The sequence below is a fragment of the Solanum dulcamara genome, chromosome 2 (genome assembly GCF_947179165.1).
Source record: "Solanum dulcamara chromosome 2, daSolDulc1.2, whole genome shotgun sequence".
In the NCBI taxonomy this organism is placed as follows: domain Eukaryota; kingdom Viridiplantae; phylum Streptophyta; class Magnoliopsida; order Solanales; family Solanaceae; genus Solanum; species Solanum dulcamara.
This window is the reverse complement of record NC_077238.1, coordinates 67,584,170-67,609,100: the sequence shown is the minus strand read 5'-3', so window position 1 is coordinate 67,609,100 and position 24,931 is coordinate 67,584,170. Positions and strand designations below refer to the sequence as shown.

Here is a 24,931-nt window from a genome sequence, read left to right as displayed (position 1 = left end):
AGAGAAATTGGAAAGAAATTGGAATGTATTTGTACTGATAATGGTGGTGAATATTGTGGACCATTTGACGAATACAGCAAGCATCAAGGTATTAGACACCAGAAGACTCCTCATAAGACTCCTCAGCTTAGTTGGTGTCACGCCCTGAGAGGGTACCCTAGACGTGACCGGCACTCAGGAACCATTTCTGACTCCCAAGAGAACCACATAGCTTGATCACACATCTGTTCATTCATTCATTCAGCGGAAAGTTTAAAAATAAAGAATAATTTAGCGGGCAACTCAAATCACCCATCCAACTCAAGGCATAAAGGTCGTGGGCCAATAGATCAACTAAAATATTTGTCATTAAAAATAGTTTGACAAGAATAACTCAAGGGTAGAAATACTCAATCGACCCATCACTATCTAGTCTATGAAGCCTCTATCACTACTATCTAATTTGTGCCAATGACATGCTCATGGCTACCTCAAATAAAAATGGAAAGGGCAAACTTGATGCAAGATTACATAAGCGGTGTCCTCCGAATGTGGGGAAGTACTCACCAATACGCTGAGTGTATATAGATCCTCAATGATGCTCCTATTGACGATCTCTTAAACCTGTCTCTGCATCATGAAACGATGCAGGTCCAAATGGATGGCAGTACGTGAAATGTATGAGTATATAATATGGCAGAATGAAACATACCTCAAGGAAGAATAACATTGGTCCATATATCTCAAATCAGAAAGATAAGAGAGACTCAAATAAGGCGTCATAAGGCTAAAGTAAGAATACAGCTTAGACAGAGACCAATCAATACCATCCAATCCAATCCAATCCAATCATGTATAATACAGTGCAATTAAATCATTCAATCCAATTCAATCATATACTACTAACTCAAAGTCAATCACAACTCGTCTAACCCAATCCAATCATATACCCTCAACTCAACAACCAACTCAAAGGACTCAACCAATAAATATGTAACAACTCACTCAAGTGTCCTAAGTCTAACAAAAAATGGTTTAGACGGGACCAAATCACACGCCACTCAACTTAATTGACTCGGAGCACTATCAAGTCCTAAATGGGAGTTTCTCTTATCCGACAACCATCAATTATGAGCCAGTGATAGTACAACAATCAGACGTTATTGCCACGTCCGTCCATACCTTGCCAGGGCATGAACGCCTCCCTAATCATGGATTCCATCGATTAGTCAAGTCCTATCATTTTAGGATAATAAAATGGGAAATATCCGACTTTAACGGTTCGATCCCACGGGAAGCATCCGACTTTAATGGTTCCATCCCTACCTACGTTGGCGGCATAGTTTCTGGGGTTCGAGTATGGACTATACTCTCACCCGCCTCGGTGCTCAATACTCCTCCCATGACTCCATGCTCATAAGACTCCATCCAATCATCTCAAACAATCCCTCACGGCTAGTTTTATTTAGAACCTTGCCAACTCTTCAACTCTGTCCTCAATTCAACTCAATCGAGTCATAATGGCAAGTCTCATTGGACTCTTTTCAAAACTCAACTCAAATCCGGCCTCATTGGACTTTCTTTCAAATTGACTCATCTCAAATCATCAAACTCTTCTCTTTAAAATTTATACAATCTCAACTCAATGAATGCAGAAAATATTATGTACATTAAAATATAATTTCAACTCCTCAACTCAAACTCGAAATAGATACTTTAATGTAGAAATACTCAACTCATTTATACTCAAAATATTCATGTTCAAAAATGACAATTTAGAGACTCCTCAAACTCAACTCATACTTAAACTCCTTTTTAAATCAAAGATGAAAATAATCATTCTATAGACTCAAAATAGTGTATAAATAGTTTATGCAAAAAGGTTCACAAATTATTTGTTTAAAGCTCCTTCTCAAAAGATCATTTAATTTCAAAATATTCATAAGACTCCAACCACATCAAATTAGGTAAATCACATATCACATAATCACATTAGACTCCAATACATTTCATCACACAACCTCCTCATAAACATAATCTCTTCATTCACATCGTTGTCAAATATCATCATTCACATCGTCATCAAACATCATCATCACATCATCATCATATATCATCATTCACATTATCATCAAACATTATCATCACATCAATCATCAAACATCTACTCCAAAATCCCTATTTTAGTTCTATATTCAATTTATGGAAGCAAAAGGACATTCTTAGCTATTCAATTCATTCTTTTCATTCCAATCAATACATATATACACAAAAACATCCACCTCAACCTCAAGATAATTATGACAAAGAAATCTCATCTTGGGTTCATGTGAATGAAACATGAATCCATACTCTCAACAAAACTCAACTCAAGAATACCGTCAATACATATGAATTTATATACAAAAATTCATTTGTAGTCAATAATATGAAAAATAACTATTTAGTAACCCAAGCCATTAAAAACATCAATCAACCAATAGTATCTAAACACATTCTATAGTTTTGGAAAACTTTCAAGAAAACCTTCTTAGAAGGTTCAATTCTTTCACAACTCCTATCCAACACATCTATGGGCATATGGAAGAACTCAATCCATATTTTAGGTTAGCCTTACATACCTTGTTTGAAGACTTTGAAGAGACCTTGATGTTAGGCCTTCAATGGGAGGCTTAAATTCTTGAAACTCTTGAAGGCACCCTTTGTTGGAGATGGATTTGGAGAAGAAGAAGTAGAAGAAGAGAGGGAAAATTTCTAGGGCTTTTTAGAGAGAGAGAGAAGCTGAAAATAATGGTCCAAAATGCTCAAGGGTGGTGTATATATAATTTGGAAAAAGTCCAAGTTGCCCCTCTTAAATAATCTGGAAAATTGGGCAAAAATCTTGCTGGCGATATAGTGACGCGTCGTGCCACTGCAGCGCCAAACCAAAATAGGCATAAAACCCTACACATCTAATAGTGGCGCGTTGCGCCAAGGACCAAACTATTGAGGCCATTTTCTGGCGCTATAGTGGCATGGGGCGCCACTGGAGCGCCAAGCCTAAATTTCGTCCAGGCCTAAAATTCCTGCAGTACTAATCTGTAGTAAAATGGCCATAACTTTTGACTCCGAACTCCAAAAATTGCAATCTTGGTGGCGTTGGAAAGAAGACTCAAAGAACTTTAAGTTGGTAGGTCGTGGTCCACCCAGTTCATTACATTCTAGGAGATATGATCATTTGAAATCGATACTTATACTAACTCATCTGAAAACTTAATCAATTGGAGTTCTTTGGACTCGACTTACTTTTAGAGATCCCTTATGACCCCTAAATACATCTAACACACTTTAAATACTTAGGAATTAATCCTAACTCATGTGTATATACTCCATAATACTCGAGTTTGATCCTACACGTACATAAGAGGGTCTAAATCTTAGGGAAAAATTTTGGGGGGTGTTATAGTTGGATGGCTGAGAGGATGAGCAGGATCTTGATGGAAAGAGTTAGACGTTTGTTTTCTGAAGAAAAGTTGCCGAACTCCTTTTGGGGTGAGGCCTTATTGACCGTTGCATATGTTATTAACTTATTTCATGCTGTTTCTTTGCAAAGTGATGTCTAAATAGAGTTTGGTATGAAAATGATGTTTTCTATGACCATTTGATATTTGGTTGCGGGTGCAAAGTTATATGCCAAGACAAGACAATGCATCTTTGTTGGATATGACCTTGATGAATTTGGTTATGGGATATATGATCCAATTGAGAAGAATCTTGTGAGAAGCCGTGATATCTTCTTCATGGAAAATCAAATCATTAAAGATATTGAAAAAATGGAGAATCCAGAATCTTCAAGTTTTGATGTCGTAGTCCATATTGATCAAGTTTCTCATACAAATGTGTATGACGTTGGAGGGCTTAATGATCATGGTGATGCTCAGAATCAAGTCCCAAATCAACATGTTAATGTTGATGATAACAATGATGTTGTTATTGATGATACTCCTGCTTATGAAGTTGTGGACGAATCAAATATTTTTCTTAGGAGGTCCACAAGACAACGTATTCCATCCTCTTGTTATTCACCTAATAAGTATGTGCTACTCACTAACGGGGGTGAGCTTGAGTGTTATGAGAAGCCATTGGAAGATGAGCATACAGATCAATGGATTGAAGCCATGCAAGATGAGATAAAATCTTTGCATGAGAACCGCACTTATGAGTTGGTGAAATTGCCTAAGGGCATGAGATCTTTGAAGAACAAGTGGGTATTCAAAGTTAATGTTGAAGAGCATAGCCTGAAGCCAAGGTACAAAGCTAGTCTTAATTTAGAGATTCAGCATATGGATGTGAAGATGACTTTTCTTCACAGTAACCTACCAGAGGAGATTTATATGGAACTACCTAAGGGCTTCAAAGTAAATGGTAAAGAAAATTTTATGTGCAAACTCAAAAAGAGTCTCTACGGGCTAAAGCAAGCTCCTAGATAGTAGTACAAAAAGTTTGAATCTGTTATAGGGGAGAAAAGCTACAAGAAGACTTCCCAGATCACTGTGTATTTGTAAAAAAGAATTCTGACAATGATTTTATCATCCGCTTATTATATGTGGATGATATGTTAATTGTGAGCAAGAATATTTCCAAAATTGGCTAGTTGAAGGGGGGGTTGTGTAAGTCATGCTAAACAAATTTTAGGTATGAAGATTACTCGTCTTAGAGATAAAAGGAAGTGTTACTTGTCACAAAAGAAGTACATTGAATGTGTACTGGAGTGCTTCAATATGAAGAATGCTAAGTCTATTAGCACACCTCTTGCTGGTCATATGAAGTTGAGCAAGAAGATGTATCCGACAGCTCAGGAGGAAAAACAGATCATGGGTAAAGTTTCATATTCTTCCATCGTAGGAAATTCAATGTATGCAATGGTATGCACTAGACCTGATATTACTCATGCAGTTCATGTTGTCAGCAAGTTTGTCGACAATCCAGGAAAAGAGCATTGAGAAGCTGTAAAGTGGATACTGAGTATTGAGAGGAAACTCAGATGAATGCTTGTGTTTTGGAGAATCAATTCTAATCTTGAAGAGATATACATATGCTGATATGGCAGGTGACCTTGTTAACAGAAAATAAACTACTAGATATTTATTTATTTATTCAAGGGGGCTATATCATGGTAGTCGAAGTTGCAGAAGTGTGTTGCACTGTCTACAACTGAAGCCGAGTATATTGCGACTATTGAAGCTGGCAAGGAGATGATATGCCTCAATTTTTTTTCAAGAGTTTGGGTTGAATCAGAAGGAGTATGTCGTTTATTGTGATAGTCAAAGTGTAATAGACTTGAGCAAGAACTCCAAGTACCATGCAAGGACGAAACACATAGACGTGAAATATCATTGGATTCGAGAAAAGATAGAAAATTTATGCAAGTTGAAAAAATCTCTACAAATGAGAATCCTGCAGATATGCTGACCAAAGTGGTAACAAGGGGCAAGTTTGATTTGTGCAAAGAAATTGTTGGCATGAGCTCTCTCTGAAAAGATGAAGATATCTCTTTCTGGTGCATGAGACTAGAGGAAGAGATTTATGGGGTCCATCCCATGTAAATTTAGTCAACAATAGTTACTAAACCTTCAATCACTGCAAGCATATTGTCAAAAGCGCAGCAAATATTGAATTTGAATCATTGCAGCAAATATTGAATAAACGGTGCAATTTGCAGTTGAAAATTGCAACTAATCAATCTTTCTGATTGACTCAAATTGTTGGAAATCTCTCTATAAATAGAGAACCCCTTCTTCATCATAAACACACCAATTCACAGAGAAAGAAAATACTTGAGAGATGTGAGGTTTTCATTGACTATATATAATAAAATAGTATGTGAAGAAAAATAGAGTGTGAGTGTTATTTTAGTAAGGCGGTAAATCAAAAGAGTGTTATTCTTTTTGATTGTGTGGTAGTCATTTTGGAGTATTGTACTCATAACTATACGGTATAAAATTCTTTACTATAGTGATATCAGCTGCTCCTCTTGGCCCGTGTGGTTTTTTTCCTATTTAAAAGGTTTCCACGTAAAATTCTTGATATAATTATTTTTTTTATTTTATTTCATTAATTTGACCATATATATTTTTATGTTAGTCCGCATTTTTCCAACATAATCCATCAAAGCCAGTTCAAAATTCTCCATATCCATCCTATTAGCTATATCCAAATCTGCCTCCTCTTTGATACTCCTCTGTACCTGTTCTTTGAACCCTTTCCCCTCATTTTTCTTTAACCGGGAATCATCAGAAGAAGAAGAAGAATAAAAAGTTTAATAATTATCGGCTCAGCGGTTAAGATTGAAACACGTGTCCCATCATTAGTATAAAAGATATATACACTCGAAAATTTGGACGGTAAGGACACTGATGTGCTAAAAGTATAACGAAGGTTATACGCATACCATTTACGAAAATTTGGGGGGTATATTTGTCCTCTTTTCCTATTACTTATTGTAACTTTTAGTCATACCAAGTTTCAGTCCAGGGGCGTTGTATAATAGGTTTGAAAGGAAACGATAGAGCAAGTATTTAGTTGAAAGCTAAACTAAACGTTATATAAAACATAAAATTGACATGGTATAAATATTGTAATTCAGAGTAGTCCAAGGAATCTCATAATCTCTGATATAAGTTTTTGCTCAAGTCTTCACTTGATCACTTGTCCTGAATTACACTTTAAAGAACCTGTCAAACCAATTGCTCGCTTCCTTTACCATCAACGGAGTCATTTGATGGCCAACACCAGCTTGGGCTATCAGCTGAAATGTTACAAAGAACAAAAGTTTAAAAAATGGCATGAAAACTGGCCACCTAAACTGGAAAAAGAACTTATATGTACAAACATTAATGTTTTCAACTTCCTATGACTTTGGCCATCTTGAATAACTATCAAGTTACAGAACTTATATTAGCACTTCCTTGACTAATTCAGCTCAAATGGTGATAGGATTTGACTGGTATAACAAAAAAGAAATTCAAAAGATCGGTCAAAGATTGCAAAAATAGTGTAACATTGTTCTTTAATCAAGAGCAATTGAGACAATCAAACCAGAATTTGCTTACTTCTTATTTCCCCCTTTCTTTTGTTTTGTGAGGATAACTTTGTACCTTGAAATTAAGTGGACAGTTAGCATCTGCACAAGCTTTACGGGCTCTTGACGTTAGAATATCCAGGCCAGCAATTGGACAACGAGGATCTTCCTCTCCTGCATATCCCAAATGTAGAGTTCTCTTCCTGTTATTTGCACAAATTTGAAATGGTCTTATGTGTACTAAATGGTGATGGCATGAAATATCACAAATCATATGAACGGGTAGATCATACCATTTAAAATCAGCAAAGGGCGTGGTGCAATCGCCGGCACTGTATATGGTGAATCAAATCGAGAAGCCAAACCTGGAGCAATTCTGTCCCAGACCTGATCATATATGCTAATTAACGTCAAATAGAAGTCTTTGTTTGATGAATATTATCGTGAGAAGTTAACTTCTAATGTTACGTTTTGAAAACTAATAACTATAACAATATACAATTTTTATTTATAAATTAAATGTTGCCTTGCCACCAGTCTAACTTGAAGCTATGTTGCTTAGACTCGCCAAAAATGTTGCTGCACTCATATTTGATTCACCAAAAATACACTATTTTTGGAGTATCCAACACACACACATCGATATTTCTGAAGAGTCCGAGCAACATAGACTTGAAGAGTCACTTGATACCAACGTCTTTCAGAGAACCACACATTCAACTTTTCCTAATCTATAGGCTGATCTACCTTTACAGCTTCAAAAAAAAAGAGTACGGGCTGATATGACTGCAGCTAAGGTCCCTTAATTTATTTCAACCATGGGAGTTTATCCACTAAGAATAGGGTGATTATGGATAGTTTTTCTATTGGCTTAAGAAACTTACTGCAGATAGATGAAGGAAAGATGAAGTAAAACAGGAAGATTTAGAATATAGAAACTAGATGGATAAGGTTACGAAGAAGACATGGTTGTAACAAACAAAAACTTCCGATGGCTTTTGGTCTCATAAAATTTAGATGTCCTCAACAGCACGAGGTACCGGTTTTCTATCTTAATCAGTAGAAACTATGAGAGTTCCACTAAAGAAGGATGAGTCTATGTCTTGCCTTATATATACATCAGCTGAACCTCTCAGAATAATCCGAACAATGTGAGATCTCATTTTTCTACTGTTTACTGCAGAAAGTAGTAAAATCTATGAGAGTAAGGATGTGCCTCACCTTATTTATACGTCAGCTAAACATCTAAAAATAAATCCAAAAAAAGTGAGATCTCATTTTTCTTGTGGCTACTCAATAGACCCTGCCCCCTTCCACGATAACTTGCCTAAACAGATTCAGTTTTGCTGTAACTGCTCACATTTCCCCTAAAATGATCATGAATGTTTAGAGAGTTTCCGGTGAAAAATCTTGATTAACTGAAAAATAGGAGCATTTTTTTCCCTTTATTTTAACTACAAATTTAAATAGCTGCAACTAGTGCATCCAGCCACAGGCTTGCTCTGAAGAAACATAATTCAACAAATATAGAGTTAATTTTACTCTTGCACTTACCTTTGGTGATAAGAAACACAATATGATTGTCCCTAATCTCCACCCACTTTAACATTAGTTGTATTTACAAGAATGAAGAAGCTTGAATAAACTAAAACAGGAGATGCACGAACACAATGATCAAGTCGCTTGCTTGACATGCAAATAGGCACAAAGGGTACTAGAAGCATGAAATCCTGACCTTCTCAACCACTTCTTTGTCAATTTTATTCCTGCCTAAATTGGAACGTGCTTCTGAAAGGACAGACAAATGACATCTCCAGTATGTTAAAAACCACATAAACAACAGTAATAAGCAACTGATAAAACCAATTACTAGTTAAACTGGTTTGTTTCACCTTCAAACACACCCTTGATACTGTCAACTCTTTCCTGCCATCGATCATGCTCAATAGCCCACCGAAATCCCTGCAACCTCACCACAAAATCTCCATAATAGATCTCCTATTGATATATAATCAACTCTTTCCTTGTCTTCACACAAACTAATACTCAAGTAAGGGTCACCTGAACTCCGATTATAGGAATAACTACTGAATAGCGAAAGTCAGCAAATGCAGCAAACCATGCATGCATACCTGCAACAAAGAACATATATGAACTCCACATGCTTAAGAAACAGTTAGATATTGAATGTAATGTGCACTCGCCTAACCTCCAAGTGATTCACCAGTAATTCCTATCCTTGACAAATCGATATCCTCCCTCTCTGTTAGATAATCCGCCAGTTTTATCAAGTCCCACACCTTCAAAATTTGTAGAGAAGTATTATTCATAGAGAAACTTGAACTTCATCAACAACAAATCTCTACTTCCTTACCGTATCATATATGAAAGGCATTGTATCACCTTTTTTCCATGATGATATAAGGGCCTTTATTGTATACAAAGCAGTACGGTTAATCAAATCGATCATATAGTAGCATCCAAGCATTCAACGTAAAGAAAATACAACGGGAAAGTTCAGTTCTTGATTTCTCCTCCTCCTTAATATGAAGCCAACAATAACAGGGCATTAAGTACTCCATGATGTATAGAAGAGATCATCTCCCATATTGTTTACACGTTGAATAAGCGAAGTACTTCTATAGGCGCAACAAAATGGATCCTTCAAAACAAAAGGCCAAAGTTTTTGCTACTAAATGCAGAATAATTGTACATAGTAGAAATTTAGGACAGTTCACCCATAGCCTATTGGACCTGTGTGTACTTTTTTGTATGAGAAGATAACCAAGAGTAAAACTGAAGCAAAGAGAAAATGCACCTGTTCTTACATCACGATATGTTGTAATATTGGTGGCACGTTCTCCATGGTATCGAGAATCAATTGCTACAGCTATGTATCCCCTCGAAGCATATGCCTGAATCCAAAAAGAAAAAAGAGAATCGTACATACACTACTCGAAACAGAGGCTTTCCCCACCGCGAATTAATAGGAAATTTGTGCTATAAAACACGATTTTTCCATCCCATTCCCACCGAACCAGTTCACTAGGAAAACATATGGTGGGAAACGGATTCCCCTTGAAATATTGGGAAAAGCCACTGAACAATTTTTCTTTTTCACTGATTCAATCAAAATATTTGTGGAAATAGCCATTGACCATTTTTCAGTGGAAAATTTCAATGGGAAAATAGTGATTTTTTAGTAGTTATATAATTGTCATCTATTGCTTCTACTCGATGGTAATATGGGGAGTACTTTTAAGAAAACAGAATATCACCTGAAGCAATGGCCGTAACCACTCTTTACATTTGTTTGTACTATGCAGGAAGACAATAGCTGGCCTTTTTTTCTTATGGGCTTCCTTCATACTCAATACCAAGACAGGCAACCGCCCTTGCTCACCTTCCTGGAAACAGTGAGTTCATGATCAGCTCTTATAGCTGGAGACATTGAGATTATTACTTCTGAAAAATGAGTATTCCCAAATTCATCTTCATTCAATTAATCTGATTCTTTTTTGTAATAAAAGAATATAATTGATGCAGTCACTTCATTAGACTGCTTACGCTCATTCTTTTTAAATCATCGCAGAACCTTTGACACTCTTATTTACTTTTCAAACACCATAGAGTCACTCCAGTCCAAATATAGTGAAATGAATAGTGAGGATTCATATAGCCTGACCTTAATTGGACATGTATTGAAGCTTAGTTGCTTCACACATAGTCGTTTTTGTTTTATAGAGATAAGTACTCTTCTTTAGACTTCATACATAAGAGAAGTTTGAACTTCAAGCAAAACAACCTCTGTGATCAAGTAGAAATTTTGCTCTTGAAGATGTTCCTTCATATTGGGAATATCTTCCTTAGGGCAAGATGCCATTACCTGTATTGACAAATATCGTCTATAAAAACGACATAAAAAAGGTGCAGAAACAAAAATATAAAGCTTGTGAAAGAGTTATATGACCTCACTGAATTTTGGCTTTGGAAATTCCTGATATAATGGATCATTCACAGGTTTTCCAGGTATCACACAGAGTGGAACTGGAAGGAATTACACATAGGAAAATAACAACTTCTTTGATTAGTCTCAGGGCCGTAAGACAAGAATCCTCCAAGTCTACCAAAATAAGGAAAAAAACAAACTAATCTCAACAATTGACGTGTATAGTTGAAAAACGAAAATCCAGTAGCAGAGTGATGTTGTTTGATTAAGTGGCTACGGGTCTTCAGACACAACTAGAAACAAAGGTTTTCTCACCATGAATGAGTGAGAAATTTATGTCATTAAATATGATTTTTCACTTATTTTCTATTGAATGGAAAATAAATTCCTACTGAAGTAGTGAAAAACTTCCTAATTTATTCATATGAAACAATTACTATTTTTTTCAGACTGATTCAATCAAAATATCTTAATAGCTACTCAACATTTCATAGTGAGAAAATAGTGATTTTTAGTAGTAAGACTCCGCAGCTATGAAATTTTATGGAAGAAACACCAGCAACACAATTACACAACTTATATAACCCAACTCACAATTACACAACTCATATAACCCAACTTTTACTTTGTCTATGCCCTCAATCTAGTTCACTAAGTTCCCCTCATCTGGATAGACATTCTTTAACCTCCAAAAATAGTGAGATATTGTGTTAAGTTACTATAGTGAAATTCCCTTGTTTGACAATTACAGCTAAAAAAAAGTGAAGCACCATTTGACCTCCCTAGTTTGTCAATTAGGGCTGTCTAGTCTATTCTATCCCTAAAAGTGCGTATACTGTAAATTTTTTTGTAATTTCAATTTGAAAAATTGAAACTTGAAAAAAAATGTATCACAAGTTTGATACAACCCATGCCAAAATTAAATAAATTAACAACAAACACAAAGTGCAAAAGGTAGACGGTCAATATATTTTCACTAGTTGCCGAAGAAAAGTGTAACAAATGTTAAGAAGAGTAAGCACCACAACTAAAGTTTGATATGATGATAAATAATGAAAATAAATTGGATACGAGAATTTTACGTGGAAACCCTTCAAACAAATAGAGGAAAAAAACCACGGGGTAGAAGGATTTTACAATGATAATATGGGAGTACACTACTCTCAAATATAAGGAGAAAACAACAATAAACACTTATCTCTTGTAAAAAAATAATTCACTAAAGAGGACACTCAAGACTACAATATTTATCTTGGTGTATAACGCGTTTTCTTCTTGGACAGTGCATGTGCACCCCCATTTTTGACTTTCTTACATTCTCCCACTTGAAAATTTAATTGACAATCACTTAAGTCTTCACACTATCCTTTCTACCCAATTACTGCAATGTTACGTTTATGCTAGACCAATAGAAGATCGACACCATATGAACTTGTTACTGTTGATCGGCTTCATACAAGTCTAACTACTCTAAGTACAAGTCAAATGTAGCACACATTGTCAGGACCACTCGAATTGTTGTGAGTCAAACCACCAAAGAAAATATCTCATTGAAGTCTGTATCTTCTTTCTAAGCGAATCCTTTTACCACCAATCTTGCATGATACTTCTCCACTTGATCATTACCATTGTGTTTGATCTTGTAGACCTATCTATTTTCAATGGCCTTCCTTACTTATGGTAATTGAACAAGATCCCATGTTTTATTTTTATGAAGAGTTTCAATTTTTTCTCGCATTGCTGCCATCCATAGAGATGATTCTTGGCCTTTCATAGCCTCGTGAAATGTTGAAGGCTCTCCATCCTTTGTTAATAGAAAGTATGCAACATTGCCCTCCATAGAATAATCTGAGTGTCAAGCTGGTACTCTTCTCTCCCTAGTTGACCATCGAACTTGTGGAGTTTCGATCTTAACTTGCTCTTGTTCTTTGTGCTATAGTGCTGCTTCAAAAGAAACTAGAACTTCTTCTATTTTTTCAATTTCAACTGTAGTAGTCCCTGATTTTTCTTTCAAAGTCCTACCTTCTTTTTCTTGTATCTTATTTTCAACAAATACAACATCGCTACTAATTACTACCTTGCGGGCAGTAAAAACCCACAAGCGATACCTCTTGACTCCATCAGCATACCCTAAGAAAATGCATTTCTTGGATTTCGGATCTAACTTTAATTTTTCATGGGTGTTGTACATAACAAAAGTAGGACTTATGAATATATGTAAGTAAGAATAATCAGCTGGTTTTCTTTTCCACATCTCTATTGGAGTTTACAGATCAATTGCGGTTGATGGTGACCGATTGATCACATAACAGGTGATTTTGACTACTTCTGTCTAGAATGATTTTTTCAATCTTACAACTACCAACATAGTTCTTGTCCGTTCCAACAAGGTTTTGTTCATACGCTCTGCTACTCCATTTTGTTGTGGAGTATATGCCACTGTGAACTACCTTTTAATATTTTCTTGTTTACAGAAATTATCAAATTCATCACCAGTGTATTCTCCTCCATTATCTATCCTCAAACACTTGATCTTTTTCTCAGATTCAAGTTCCACCCGCACTTTGAACTCTTTGAAAATCGGAAAAACATCTGGCTTTCTCTTGATTGGATACACCCAACTTCTTCTGGAGTAATTGTCGATAAATGACACAAAATATTTCCTCTTCCTAGGGACTCCACCGGTGCTTTCCAGACATTAGAGTGGACCAGTCTAATATTTTCTTGCTTTTAGCAGAGGAACTGCTAAACTTTAGTTTATGTTTTTTACTGGTAACATAATGCTCACAAACGGATTGTCACGCCCCGGAATGGTACCCTAGACGTAACCGGCACCCGAAGGCCATTTCTGACCTCCGAGCGAACCACCTGGTCCAGTCACACATTCATTCAATCACATTCTCTTAGCGGAAACTCAATTAATGAAATACTATTCATATATAGGGGCCGAAGGCCAAACATTTACAACTCAACAAGACAATAAAATAAGACTCCTCAAAATAACAGTTCGACCTCCCCACACTCCATGTCTATGAAGCCTCTATCAAAGTCTAAGAGGTGCCAATGACAAGTCCATAGCTACCAATAATCAAAAAAAGGAAATGTCAACAAAACAGTACATGAAGGCTCAACATCCTCCGGAAACTAGGAGGACTCACCAATTAGCTGAGGGTGTATGTGAATCTTCAATGGAGCGCCGGTTGATGATTTCTAGTACCTGTCTCTGCATCATGAAACGATGCAGGCCAAATGACATCAGTACATGGAATGTACGAGTATGTAAAATAGCCGAATACAACGAACATCAAGGAAGAATTAATCAACTCGGAAGCTCAACTCAAGAGGAATAACAACTCAATCAAATGTCCTAAGTCTAAACAAGAATATAATTTAGACGGGACCAATCACATACAATTCAACTCAATCTGACTCAGAGTACTATCAAGACCTATTTGAGAGTTTCTCTTAACCGACAACCATCACTTATGAGCTAGTGAAAGTATAATAAACTGACGTTATTGCCGCGTCCGTTCATACTTTGCCAGGGTATGAATGAATCAACCAATCATGGATCCAATCCAACCAAGTCCTATAATGTCAGGACAAATATTTTGGGGAAACATCCGACTTTAACGGTTCAATCCCCTCCCTACGTTTGGCGACATAGTTATTGGGTTCGAGTATGGACTTTACTCTTGCCCAATTCGGTGCTCGATACTCCTCCCAAGACTCAATGCTCATAAAACTCCATCCAATCAACTCAATCAAGTCATATCGACAAGTCTCATTACAACCTTGTCAACTCATCAACTCTGTCATGATCAAATCTTTTCCAATCATACTATCCGGTCAATCTCAGTCATACCTTTCAAAAGAAATTTGAATGCACATTTATAGCAACATATAAGCACAACCAATCATTTCCTCTATCCATTTACTCAATCTTCGAAACTCATCACAACTCCAAGGATTTAAGTCAACAATTTAAGATAAGCAACATTTTAAAGAAAATAGCATCCTTCTTCATAATCCACATAATTAAGAAGATCAATAAAACATATCTAACAACCCATCTTCATCGACTCATACTCATATAAAGGCTCAATTTAGGAACTTCTTGGCTCAACAACATCAACACATATAGAATCAAATACATAGGGGACAAAGTTCATACAAGCATAAATTATACCAAGGAACTCTATTTTCATGAACATCTAACCTCAAGGCAAGAGTAGGGCACATGGGTAGACTTAACCCATGTTTTGGATAGCCTTACATACCTTAGTGAAGACTTGGAGAAAACCTTGATGTTGGGTCTTCAATGGAGGACTCCAATCTTGAAGCTCTTGGGACAAATCTTTGTTGAGAATGGAGAAGAAGAAGGAGATGAAGAAGAGAGAGGGAGAGAGGAATTTCTAGGGCTTTTAGAGAGAGAGAGCTGGAAATTTTGATCCCAAAATGACCAATGGAAATACATATATTACTTGGGTAAGTTCCCAAATTACCCCTCCTCAAAAGTTCTGAAAATAGGCTAAAAACGCACCTGGCGCGATAGTGGCGCGTCGCGCCATTGCAGCGCCAGGCTGAATAAGCCTAAAACCTGCACACCTCGTAGTGGCGCGCCGCGCCAGAAACCAAAATACTGAGCATGTTTCTGGCGCGATAGTGGTGCGTCGCGCCCTTACAGCGCTAAGGCCATATTTTCTGGGTTCTGGAAATTTGGCCTGAAAAACCCTGCACAACTTTTAGTGACGCATCGCGCCAAGGACCAAACTACTGAGGCATATTTCTGGCGCGATAATGGCGCGTCGCGCCCTTACAGCACCAAGGCCATTTCCCCAGCAGTTGCAACCCAGGCCAAAAATGAAATTCCTGCCGTGCTAGTTCATCTTAGGATCATCATATCTTTTGACTCCGAACTCCAAAATTTACGTTCTTGGTGGTGTTGGAAAGAAGACTCGACGACCTTTAATTTTTTAGGTTGTGGGCCACCCAGATTGACGTCCTTCAAAATATAGGATCGTTAAAAGTCGACCCTTATACAAACTCATCCTAAACTTAGCCACGACGGATCTTTTGGACTTAGCTCAGTCCTAGGGGTCCTCTATGACTCCACATCACCTCCAACGCTCTTTAGTTTCTCAAGGACTCATCTTAACTCAAGCACAAACTTCGAACTAAATACGACGGGCCCCACACGTGTACAAGGAAGGCCCGAATCTTAGGAGAAAATTTTTGAGGGGTGTTACACGGATAGTGAAACCTTTTTGAGCCCTGAAAGAAGCTTTTGCTCAGCAAGAATATTCAAACCTCGTTCTGATATATGGCTAAGTTTACGATGCTACATCATCGTTGATTCTTCAAATAAAATTGCTAACGCGGATGATGCTTCTCCTTTTTGGTGTGTTTCACCTTTAAGAACATATAGATTTGCAACAAGTTTTTCTGCTTTCATCACTACAAGCGCTCCTTTAGATATTTTTATGATTTCATCATGAGTCTTATATGAACATCCATTATTATCTAATTATCCCAAAGACAATAGATTCTTTCTCAAGTCTTTTACATGTCGTACCTCCTGGATAGTGCGTACCGTGCCATAATACATTTTTATTTTGATGGACCCAATACCAATAACATCCAAAGCATGATCGTCTTCCATGAACACAAATCCTTCTGAGATAGGTTTATATTTATGGAACTATTCTCTCCGGGAAGTCATGTGTCATGTTGCTCCTGTGTCCAAGATCCAGACATTAGTGAAATATTTTTTTTCTTCATTATTTGATATTGCTTCACAATATAAAATATCACCGTCATCAGAGGTACTTGCAACATTCCGTTAAGCATTTGATGACTCAGGGTGTTCACTCTTCTTCTTGAACCAACAATCTTTCTTGATGTGCCCTTTCTTGCCACAATTGTGACACTTAATATTCTTCTTACTTCTTGATTTAGATATACCATGATTGTGACTCCCACTGGGGACACGTTCCGTTGGTCTTCCGCTCACCATCGTTAAAGCTTCAGCTTGCTACAAACTTACTTGTCTATCTTCCTTATTTTTGCGTTAATTTTTATTCTAAGACAACGATTGCAACTTCATCAAAAACTAGACTATCTGTATTGTTCATCAGGTTGATGATGAGTTGATCATACGAGTCGGGCAGACTTTGAAGTAGAAGCTCCGCACGTTCAGTCCCCTTTATTTTGCAGTCTATTATTGTACAATCACGTAAGAGTATCCTATATTTTCTTCGGCGTCCGTTTTTCAGCCATACTAAACAACACTTGATCAACTAGTGTCAAGTGTAGGTCAGCAACTGCGTTGGTGTCTATGTCGTTCAACTTAGTGTCATTAGTAAGTCTGTGGGCATGCCTTCAATTGCAACTAAACAATTGTCTTTTCTCAATATCACTCTTATTTTCATTTTTCACAATGAGAAATTAGTCTCATTGAATTTTTCAACGTCAAACTTTATTTTACTCGACATTGTTATTTGCTTCATACTCTTTTAGATTATTTCTGAATATTTTTGCGAACAATTGTGACAAACTGTACTGTCACCAAAATTTACTATTTACGTATATAGTACTTTTCACCAAAGTTTACTATTTATGAAAATTTACTATTCACAAATAGTACCTTCGCATAAAACATACAGAATAACCGAGGGCTCTGATACCACTGCTAGGAAGAGGAAGCACCACATCTAAAGTTTGATATGATAATAAATAATAAAAATAAATTAGACACAAGAATTTTACATGGAAACCCTTCAAACAGATAGAGAGGAAAAATCACGGGCTAGTAGAATTTTAAAATGATAATATAGTAGTACACTACTCTCAAATACAAGGAGAAAACAACAATAAACACTTCTCTCTTGTAAAAGGAATAACTAACTAAAGAAGACACTCAAGATTACAATATTTATCTTGGTGTATAACTTTCTTTATGTTCTTACTCTTTTGGATTATATTTTTGTGGGATGATCTAAATGAGGGCAAGAGGCCCTCTATTTATAAAAAACTGGAAACGCGTAAAATATGCGTTTTCTTATCAAAAGTTGCTAAAGGAGGCAACAACTTTTGAAACGCGTAAAATACACATTTTGTTCTTGGACGATGCATGCGCACCTCCATTTTTGACTTTCTTGCAACAAATACTATTTTCATCTCAATTTATTTATCTTGTTTTTTAGTCTCTTTCTATTAAAAAAATATTTATTAATTCTTTAATTTCAACTCTCTAACTACCATAATTTCAACTTTCACCTGCCATATAAAATTATAAGATTGAATGATACATTTTATGTTTTTTTTTTATAGAAAAGTATTGAACAAATTCGGCGCAAATTATTCGTTTCATTACCGAACTATTGACAAACTTAAAAATACCCCTTTACTTGACTAACTAAACTTAGATACACCCCAATCTGGCACATGATATAGCAAGTGGTCTCAAACTCTTGTAGGAGTATGAGACTGTTAATAAAAAGCCGAAAGAAGTGTTTAAAGCACCCGTAAACTAGGCGAGAATTTAGGAATGTATTTTACTCATGTTGCAATATTGAGAGTGTTTTTGATTTCAATTAGCCAAGTAAAAGAATATTTTTAAAGCTATCAATGGTTCAAGAATAAAACTACTAATTCACGCCTAATTTAAAAGTGTTTTCAATATTTTTTTTTGTTAAACTCAAAGACCACAAGAAATTTTCTCTTAAATTTCGTATAGAAGTAAAAATACTCTGATGCCTTCATTAATGGTCACCACAAGTAAAGAAAACAAATAGAAGAGGAAGCAAAATAAAGAAAAAAGACCTTGAGGAGTACGACGGGTACGAAGGAGCTGAAGAAACTGTGAACGAAGGTCGTCGGCATCAATGGCCATTATTTTGTTCATATTTTTTGCAACTCGGCCGTATGGCTTGGCGGACTGCACGTGCAATGCCAATATGGATCCCAAGTCTCTCAACAACATCCCTGCGCCCCTCATGGATGGATAAGAAAACACACCAGCAACTTGCCTTAATAAACAAACCAAATTTCCACAATGTTTGTTTTGAGGGTATCTTAGTCATTTGCTAATACACCTGTACAATACTTCCTGATATATTTATACCAAGAGTATATATATCCCATAATATTACAATAAATTGACTTTGCCACAAATTATATTTATACCATAAAAATACATAATATATATAAGATATAAGAAAATTTATACCATGCATATACTACATACATATTCATATTTAATAAACATTTTATTTTACAAAAAAAACTAATACTTTCAATGGAATAATTTATACCATGACTATTTATCCCATAAATTTATATCAATACTATAACAATAATCCGACTTTTTCATAAAAATATATTTATACTGTAAAAATATCTGGTATATATTTTAGATATAAAAAAATTATATCATGCATATTTTAAAATAAAATCTGTAAAAATAAAATCCCATAAAATAATAATCTACACATAAGTTTATACCATGAATATTATTCCATAAATGTATACCATAAATATAACAACAATCTTTTTTGTCATAAATTATACCATAAAATACATTGTATATTTTAGATAATATAAAAAATTATGCTATTCATATTTATATATAAAAAATTATATGAAATTAAATTATTAATATTAATTTTATATAAATATAAGAAGTGATATTAAAATAAAAGGAAGAAACCTTCATGAAATCTTTGAATTTAGTGGTTAATGAAGATTTGGTGTACTAATAGTAGAGCTGTCAAAATGGGTTGACCCAATCCAATTCAATCCAACCTTAAAGGGCTAGCGAATTAAATGGGCTAGGATGGACTGACCCTTTTAACTAAAGGACTTAATAGCAGTCCGACCCAGTCTTTAGCGGGGTACAGATTGGGGCGAGTGATCCTTCAATCAAAAAATGGACAACATTGACATCTTAGAAAGACTATTGAACATTGATGAACACAACATCAATACGTCAAAAATTCACATGTCCATGAGTTGCACAAAGTTTAGTGGAATACTTACAAAACAACATAATAAGCAAAGATACGATAGTCAACATTCATAGGATTCATCAAAACAACATACATTATATGATCAATTTTTCCATAAATTAGACAAGAAAGGAGAAATGAAAAATTAGTCATAAACACAAAAGTAAAAGAGGTCAAAAATTCATAGTTATCATAACTTTAATTACCTAGTTGCTGAAGATTTGACAATAAAACACTACTTAAAATATATATAATAAATATTTTTAAAATTCACGACCCATGGGCCGGCCTCTGAGACTCGCGGGTTAAGACTATGAGGCTTGCGGGTCAAATGAGGCTGGGCTAAAACGTTTCATTCCTAAATGAGCTGAAAATTTTAGCTCAACCCCACTTAATTCAAGAATTGGGTTGGACCGGCCTCATGAGCCAAATCCATTTTGACAACTCTAACTAATAGCGTGAAAAAAGATGAGAAAAATCTTTTATATTTGTAATATTTAAAAAATATTATTATTTGTGTAGTTAAGTCTTAAGAAAAGTCTTATCACGTAATTTTTCCAAATATCAATCAACAAACACGTAAGGACAAGAACCATCCGGATAAGGCCCAACAAACCCACCTAATGACCCAAAATTAAAATAACATAAACAAAAGAAAAAGACAAAACAATCTGAGACAACATAAAAGAAAAACAAATAAAATCTAAAACAATTAGGGAATGTTTGGAAGCGACAATGTAATTGAGATTTGGTATAATTGAGTGTAGTTACACTCTTTGGCATATTTGGTAGACCAAGTAATTCTTTGGTAAGAGAGGAATTGAGTGTAATTGAAGGTGGCAATTACACTTTTCAATTTCCAAGGGAGAGTAAGAAATTAGTGTAATTAGACCATGTAATTATATGAAAATTTTTAAAATTCTTCTTTTATTTATATTTATATTTTAATTTTTTTTATTTCTATTATTTTTTAAAAATATTTTTATTATTCTAATATTTACTAAAAGTATATATTTTTATTTTTTATATTTCATTTTCTTCTCATTCTCAATCTTTATTTTTTCATGTGAGTCCATACAAGTTTTCATATGTATGTGGGCAACATTTTTTATAGACTATCCGAGGCTAGACAACTCTTTGTTTTGGCACATATCATTTTCTGATTTCCAATTGAGCTTTGCCTCTATGTCGCTTGCAGGCATATGTTCCTTTGTTGGCAGGATAACATTCTTTTGAGGTATTTTTGGAGCGTCGCTCAGACTATCCTTTTCGAAAGATTGGTATGAGGGAAGATCATATGTGTGACTAGAGCTTGCATGGGATAACATGAATAATTGTTGTGCAGGCTCTTTTGAGGAGGGTTTGTTTGATGGAAGTAGGTAAGGCTGCCAATCTTGGAGTTTATATGATACAAGGAATTGGTATTCCTCTTCTTTTATATTTTCAGTTGGCGTTTTGATAGTAGTATTCATCATATTCTACATCATCATCAAAGTAGTCACTGTACTCCTCGTCTTCCTGACATTCCATACAGTTACAGTCTATATCCCATGGGTTATGCCCTGTGAAAGGACACTTGTACCAGTGAACTTCATCATCTTCGTGATTGAATTATTTTATCCAATCACAATCATTCTAAAAAAACTCAAATATAGATTTTGGATCAAAAGTTTCCTCGTCTGCAAATTTATCAAAGGATTGGTACATATATATAGAGAAGGCAATTTTAAGGAGCTTTTTGAGATGGGAGTTGTCAAAGATTATAGTGACTGTGTTATTGGAATTTTTGGTAAAGATAGGCTCTGTGGACTGGAGAGGTTGAGGATGGTCTCTCAACTTATCGTAGTTTGTGACCCATGAATCAGGGAGAACTTTGACAAGTTTTTCTCTAGAGATTTGTCTCGGGATTTGGGTGCACTGAGCGGTTCTATTGGTGGCATCTACGTTTAGGAACAAAGCATCTTGGCCACCTGAAAGAGATAGGTCCATGACATGGTTCTGAGCTCGCCAAGCTAGCCGTAGTGAAGAGTTTCTTGGATAACATCTCTAGCTTGTGGAGCTCCAAGGATTTGGACCTATATTTTCAACGCTTCTATCAGATACGGATCTTGAAGGGACATATTGAAGTTGGGGAATATCATGACAAATACTATCCCGGCATGTTGTTACTCGTTATATCTAGTATCTAGAAGTGAAAGACACGCTATAACGGGCTGACCTTTTCTTCCATGATACGTCAATGCAACTTTGACAGCACTAAAATGTATATGGGTGAAACCCAAGCTTTTTCACTAGCGTGAAAAATCTTCTAGCATCTGTAAGGTGACGAACTGTGCCTCCTGATTAGCAAGAATAGGGTACTGGTCTAGTTTTGACGTAGCAATATATTCTTTAACTCTTTTTGGCTTCTGCTAGACCAGGGAGAGGATTTACAACTATGGATTACAAGACTTTTTTGCAAATGCCTAATATGGGTTTAATAGAGGTAAATATGTGGAAGATATTTAAGTTTTTTAGGGGTAACAAATCTATTTCATAGAGGAGTCATATTTACAGGATAACGTTTTACTCAGAGTAGGAGACATGTCTACTTTTGCTAAAGATTTACATGGACTAGATGCAGACAGAAAAGACACGAATTTACACGAATTTGAAGAAGATGGTAAAGACTCTGACACTGACATATTTTTTTTGTTTTTGGACAATAAAGACTGAGACATATTTGTTCTAAAAACTAAGAAAAGACAACAAAATGAAAGACTTATTTGTTCTATGTTCTAAGGAAAGAGACTACAACTATATATGAATAGAGCTATAACTAAAGACTGACTCAAATTAAAGACTGAATATAAAAGTTGGCAGTAAGAACACGAGAGATAGACCTTATGTAAAACTTTTCTCCTCCCTCCTGAGAGGACAGTCTGTCTCTAATACCAAATAGGTAAGGAGATAGCAGAGGCACAGAAATACATACAGGACAACCATGTGAGATTGGAGACCCTAATAGCTTTCAGGTTTGAATAGGCGGTTTGAAACCATATGCCATACAACATCAGCAAGCATGCAACTATAACTACAAGTCGGTAGGCGATAAACACGTCCATATAGGAGGTTCCATCAAAACTCTGCTAGATTCTAAACACAATAACTCTCTTACTCTAAGTAGTAAACCGTATGATAGATGGTACAACCTTTCTTGACATAACATGAGAATTTATTTCTAGAGTTCATCATGTTTTCGAGCTTACCCTTTGCACTGTGATAGTCTTCCTACCTTCTGCTTGGAGTTTTTCAAATATACTCAAGCAAGTTGAATACTTTCTCTAAGAATGTAAAACATAAGAAATGGGGATAAAAAAGGCATTTTTGTCTATAAATGTCAATCAACCTAATGATGCTACTCATGCAACTTACTAATCCATCACTTTGCCTAAAATATTTGAACTAGATGCCTTCAATATTGATGATGATCTTAACCTGAACAGGTAATGTTACATGTTAGTACGTTCTTAGTTTTAGTCATCTAGAGATTATACGAAGTAATACATACAATTTGATTTCTAGATTTGAGGATACTCATCTTAAAAGTCACGAAGAGATACTTTGTAAGGTACGTATCTATTTGTTTACTTTACAAAAATACATACATTACAAAGTTATCTCTTCGTGACTTCGTTTAGACTCTAGATGAAAAATAAAAAAGTACTCATATACAAGATTACCTATTCAGGTCAAGATCATCATCAGAATCAAAGGTATCTAGTGTTAATATTTTTGGCAAAGTGATTGATTGGTAAGGTACATGAGTAGCATCTTCCATTAGATTGACATTTGTACACAAAAATGCCTTTCTTATCCATATTTCTAATATTTTACATTCTTGGAGAAAATATTCAACTTGCTTTGATTATATTCAAACAACTCCAAGTAGAAGGTAGGCAGACTATCGTAGTCCAAAGGCTAAGCTAGGAAACATGATGAGCTCTAGAAATGAATTTCAAATAATAAGCATCAGTATCATTACAAAACAAGTCATGCTCTTCCTAGATCATCACTAAACCCATCACCATTTTTGGTAATGTAGCTATCCTATTTACCTTATCAATCTTGGGAGCCAAGAAAGCATCATGCTGTACTTCTAGGTGTTGAACTATTGGATCTAGGGCTTCCTCTTCCTACATATGTACCACATCCTCTTTTTCTTCCTTAGAGGCGTCCTCAGGCTGGGGAGGGTATACCGACCACTCCCTAACTGGTGTGGCAGTAGGTTGATCTTAGACCTTGGCGGGTGAGACACTTTATCCCTTATCTATGACTCAACTTATTTCATGATTTACAACCCTATCATCTAGTGCGGTCACCTTAGCTCTCTTTACTCTTATGCATGTTCTCACTATCTGCGAGAAAAGAATAAAGGGGCTTAGATTCAAATTTTGATCAATAGATACCAATCAGAATCAAGAAATAGAACAAAGGGAAGAATAAAAGGAAGTTCCTAATGTTCCATAGCCTCTCAAAAAAAAGTATAGACATTTCTATACCATTCTGCAAGACTTTACTAGACCAAAACTTGTATGATGAGATCAACGAATCGAAGGCTCTGATACCAACTTTGTTACGATCCAAGTAGTTGTGAGTAGAACCCATACTAACCCTCAAATAGGAAAACCATTGTAACTCAAATTAGCCAATTAAAATAAATCCACTGCTAAAACAATTTTACGATCCAATTTCTCAAATCGTGATGACACCTACTATAATCCACTAGTTGATAAGCCAACCCGTACCTCAAATATGGGATTAAAGGTAAAAACTAAACCAAAATAACCAACTTAAAAAAATAAAGAAGATTTAAGTGGAAGCAAACAAAAACATATATACAAAGTAAATTTCCCTCCTAGAACCTTGAAGTCACAAGTACAGAGCTACTACAAA

General features: G+C 35.6%; 1 protein-coding gene across 6 annotated transcripts; it reads right to left on the bottom strand.

Moving 5' to 3' along the window:
* Positions 1-6,535: 6,535 nt before the first annotated feature.
* On the bottom strand, positions 6,536-18,987 carry LOC129880639 (uncharacterized). 6 transcript variants are annotated; one of them, XR_008765463.1, is made up of 14 exons: positions 18,813-18,982; positions 11,010-11,086; positions 10,845-10,925; positions 10,318-10,446; positions 9,868-9,954; positions 9,414-9,467; positions 9,249-9,339; positions 9,101-9,171; positions 8,932-9,001; positions 8,775-8,827; positions 7,333-7,426; positions 7,116-7,242; positions 6,851-6,961; positions 6,673-6,766 (listed from the first exon to the last, which is right to left on the bottom strand). XR_008765463.1 is itself a non-coding variant. In XM_055954758.1 (13 exons), exons 1-13 carry the CDS (start codon positions 18,985-18,987, stop codon positions 6,677-6,679), a joined length of 1,170 nt encoding a protein of 389 aa, XP_055810733.1. In that variant the 3' UTR covers positions 6,536-6,676. The 6 variants fall into 6 exon arrangements, 3 of the variants coding, with proteins under 3 accessions (XP_055810733.1, XP_055810734.1, XP_055810736.1); XR_008765461.1 differs by having other exon boundaries at positions 7,116-7,213; XM_055954758.1 differs by lacking the exon at positions 6,851-6,961 and having other exon boundaries at positions 6,536-6,766; positions 7,116-7,213; positions 18,813-18,987.
* Positions 18,988-24,931: the final 5,944 nt, after the last annotated feature.

Bases quoted from the DNA above. Each gene is read 5' to 3' on its own strand.
- LOC129880639 (XM_055954758.1), bottom strand. From the start codon at position 18,987: ATGAGGGGCGCAGGGATGTTGTTGAGAGACTTGGGATCCATATTGGCA. The intron at 11,087-18,812 runs GTCTTTTTTCTT...AATTCCTTCCAG, and splicing joins TACCCGTCGTACTCCTCAAG to TTCCACTCTGTGTGATACCT. The intron at 9,172-9,248 runs GTTAGGCGAGTG...TCTTTGTTGCAG, and splicing joins TACTGGTGAATCACTTGGAG to GTATGCATGCATGGTTTGCT.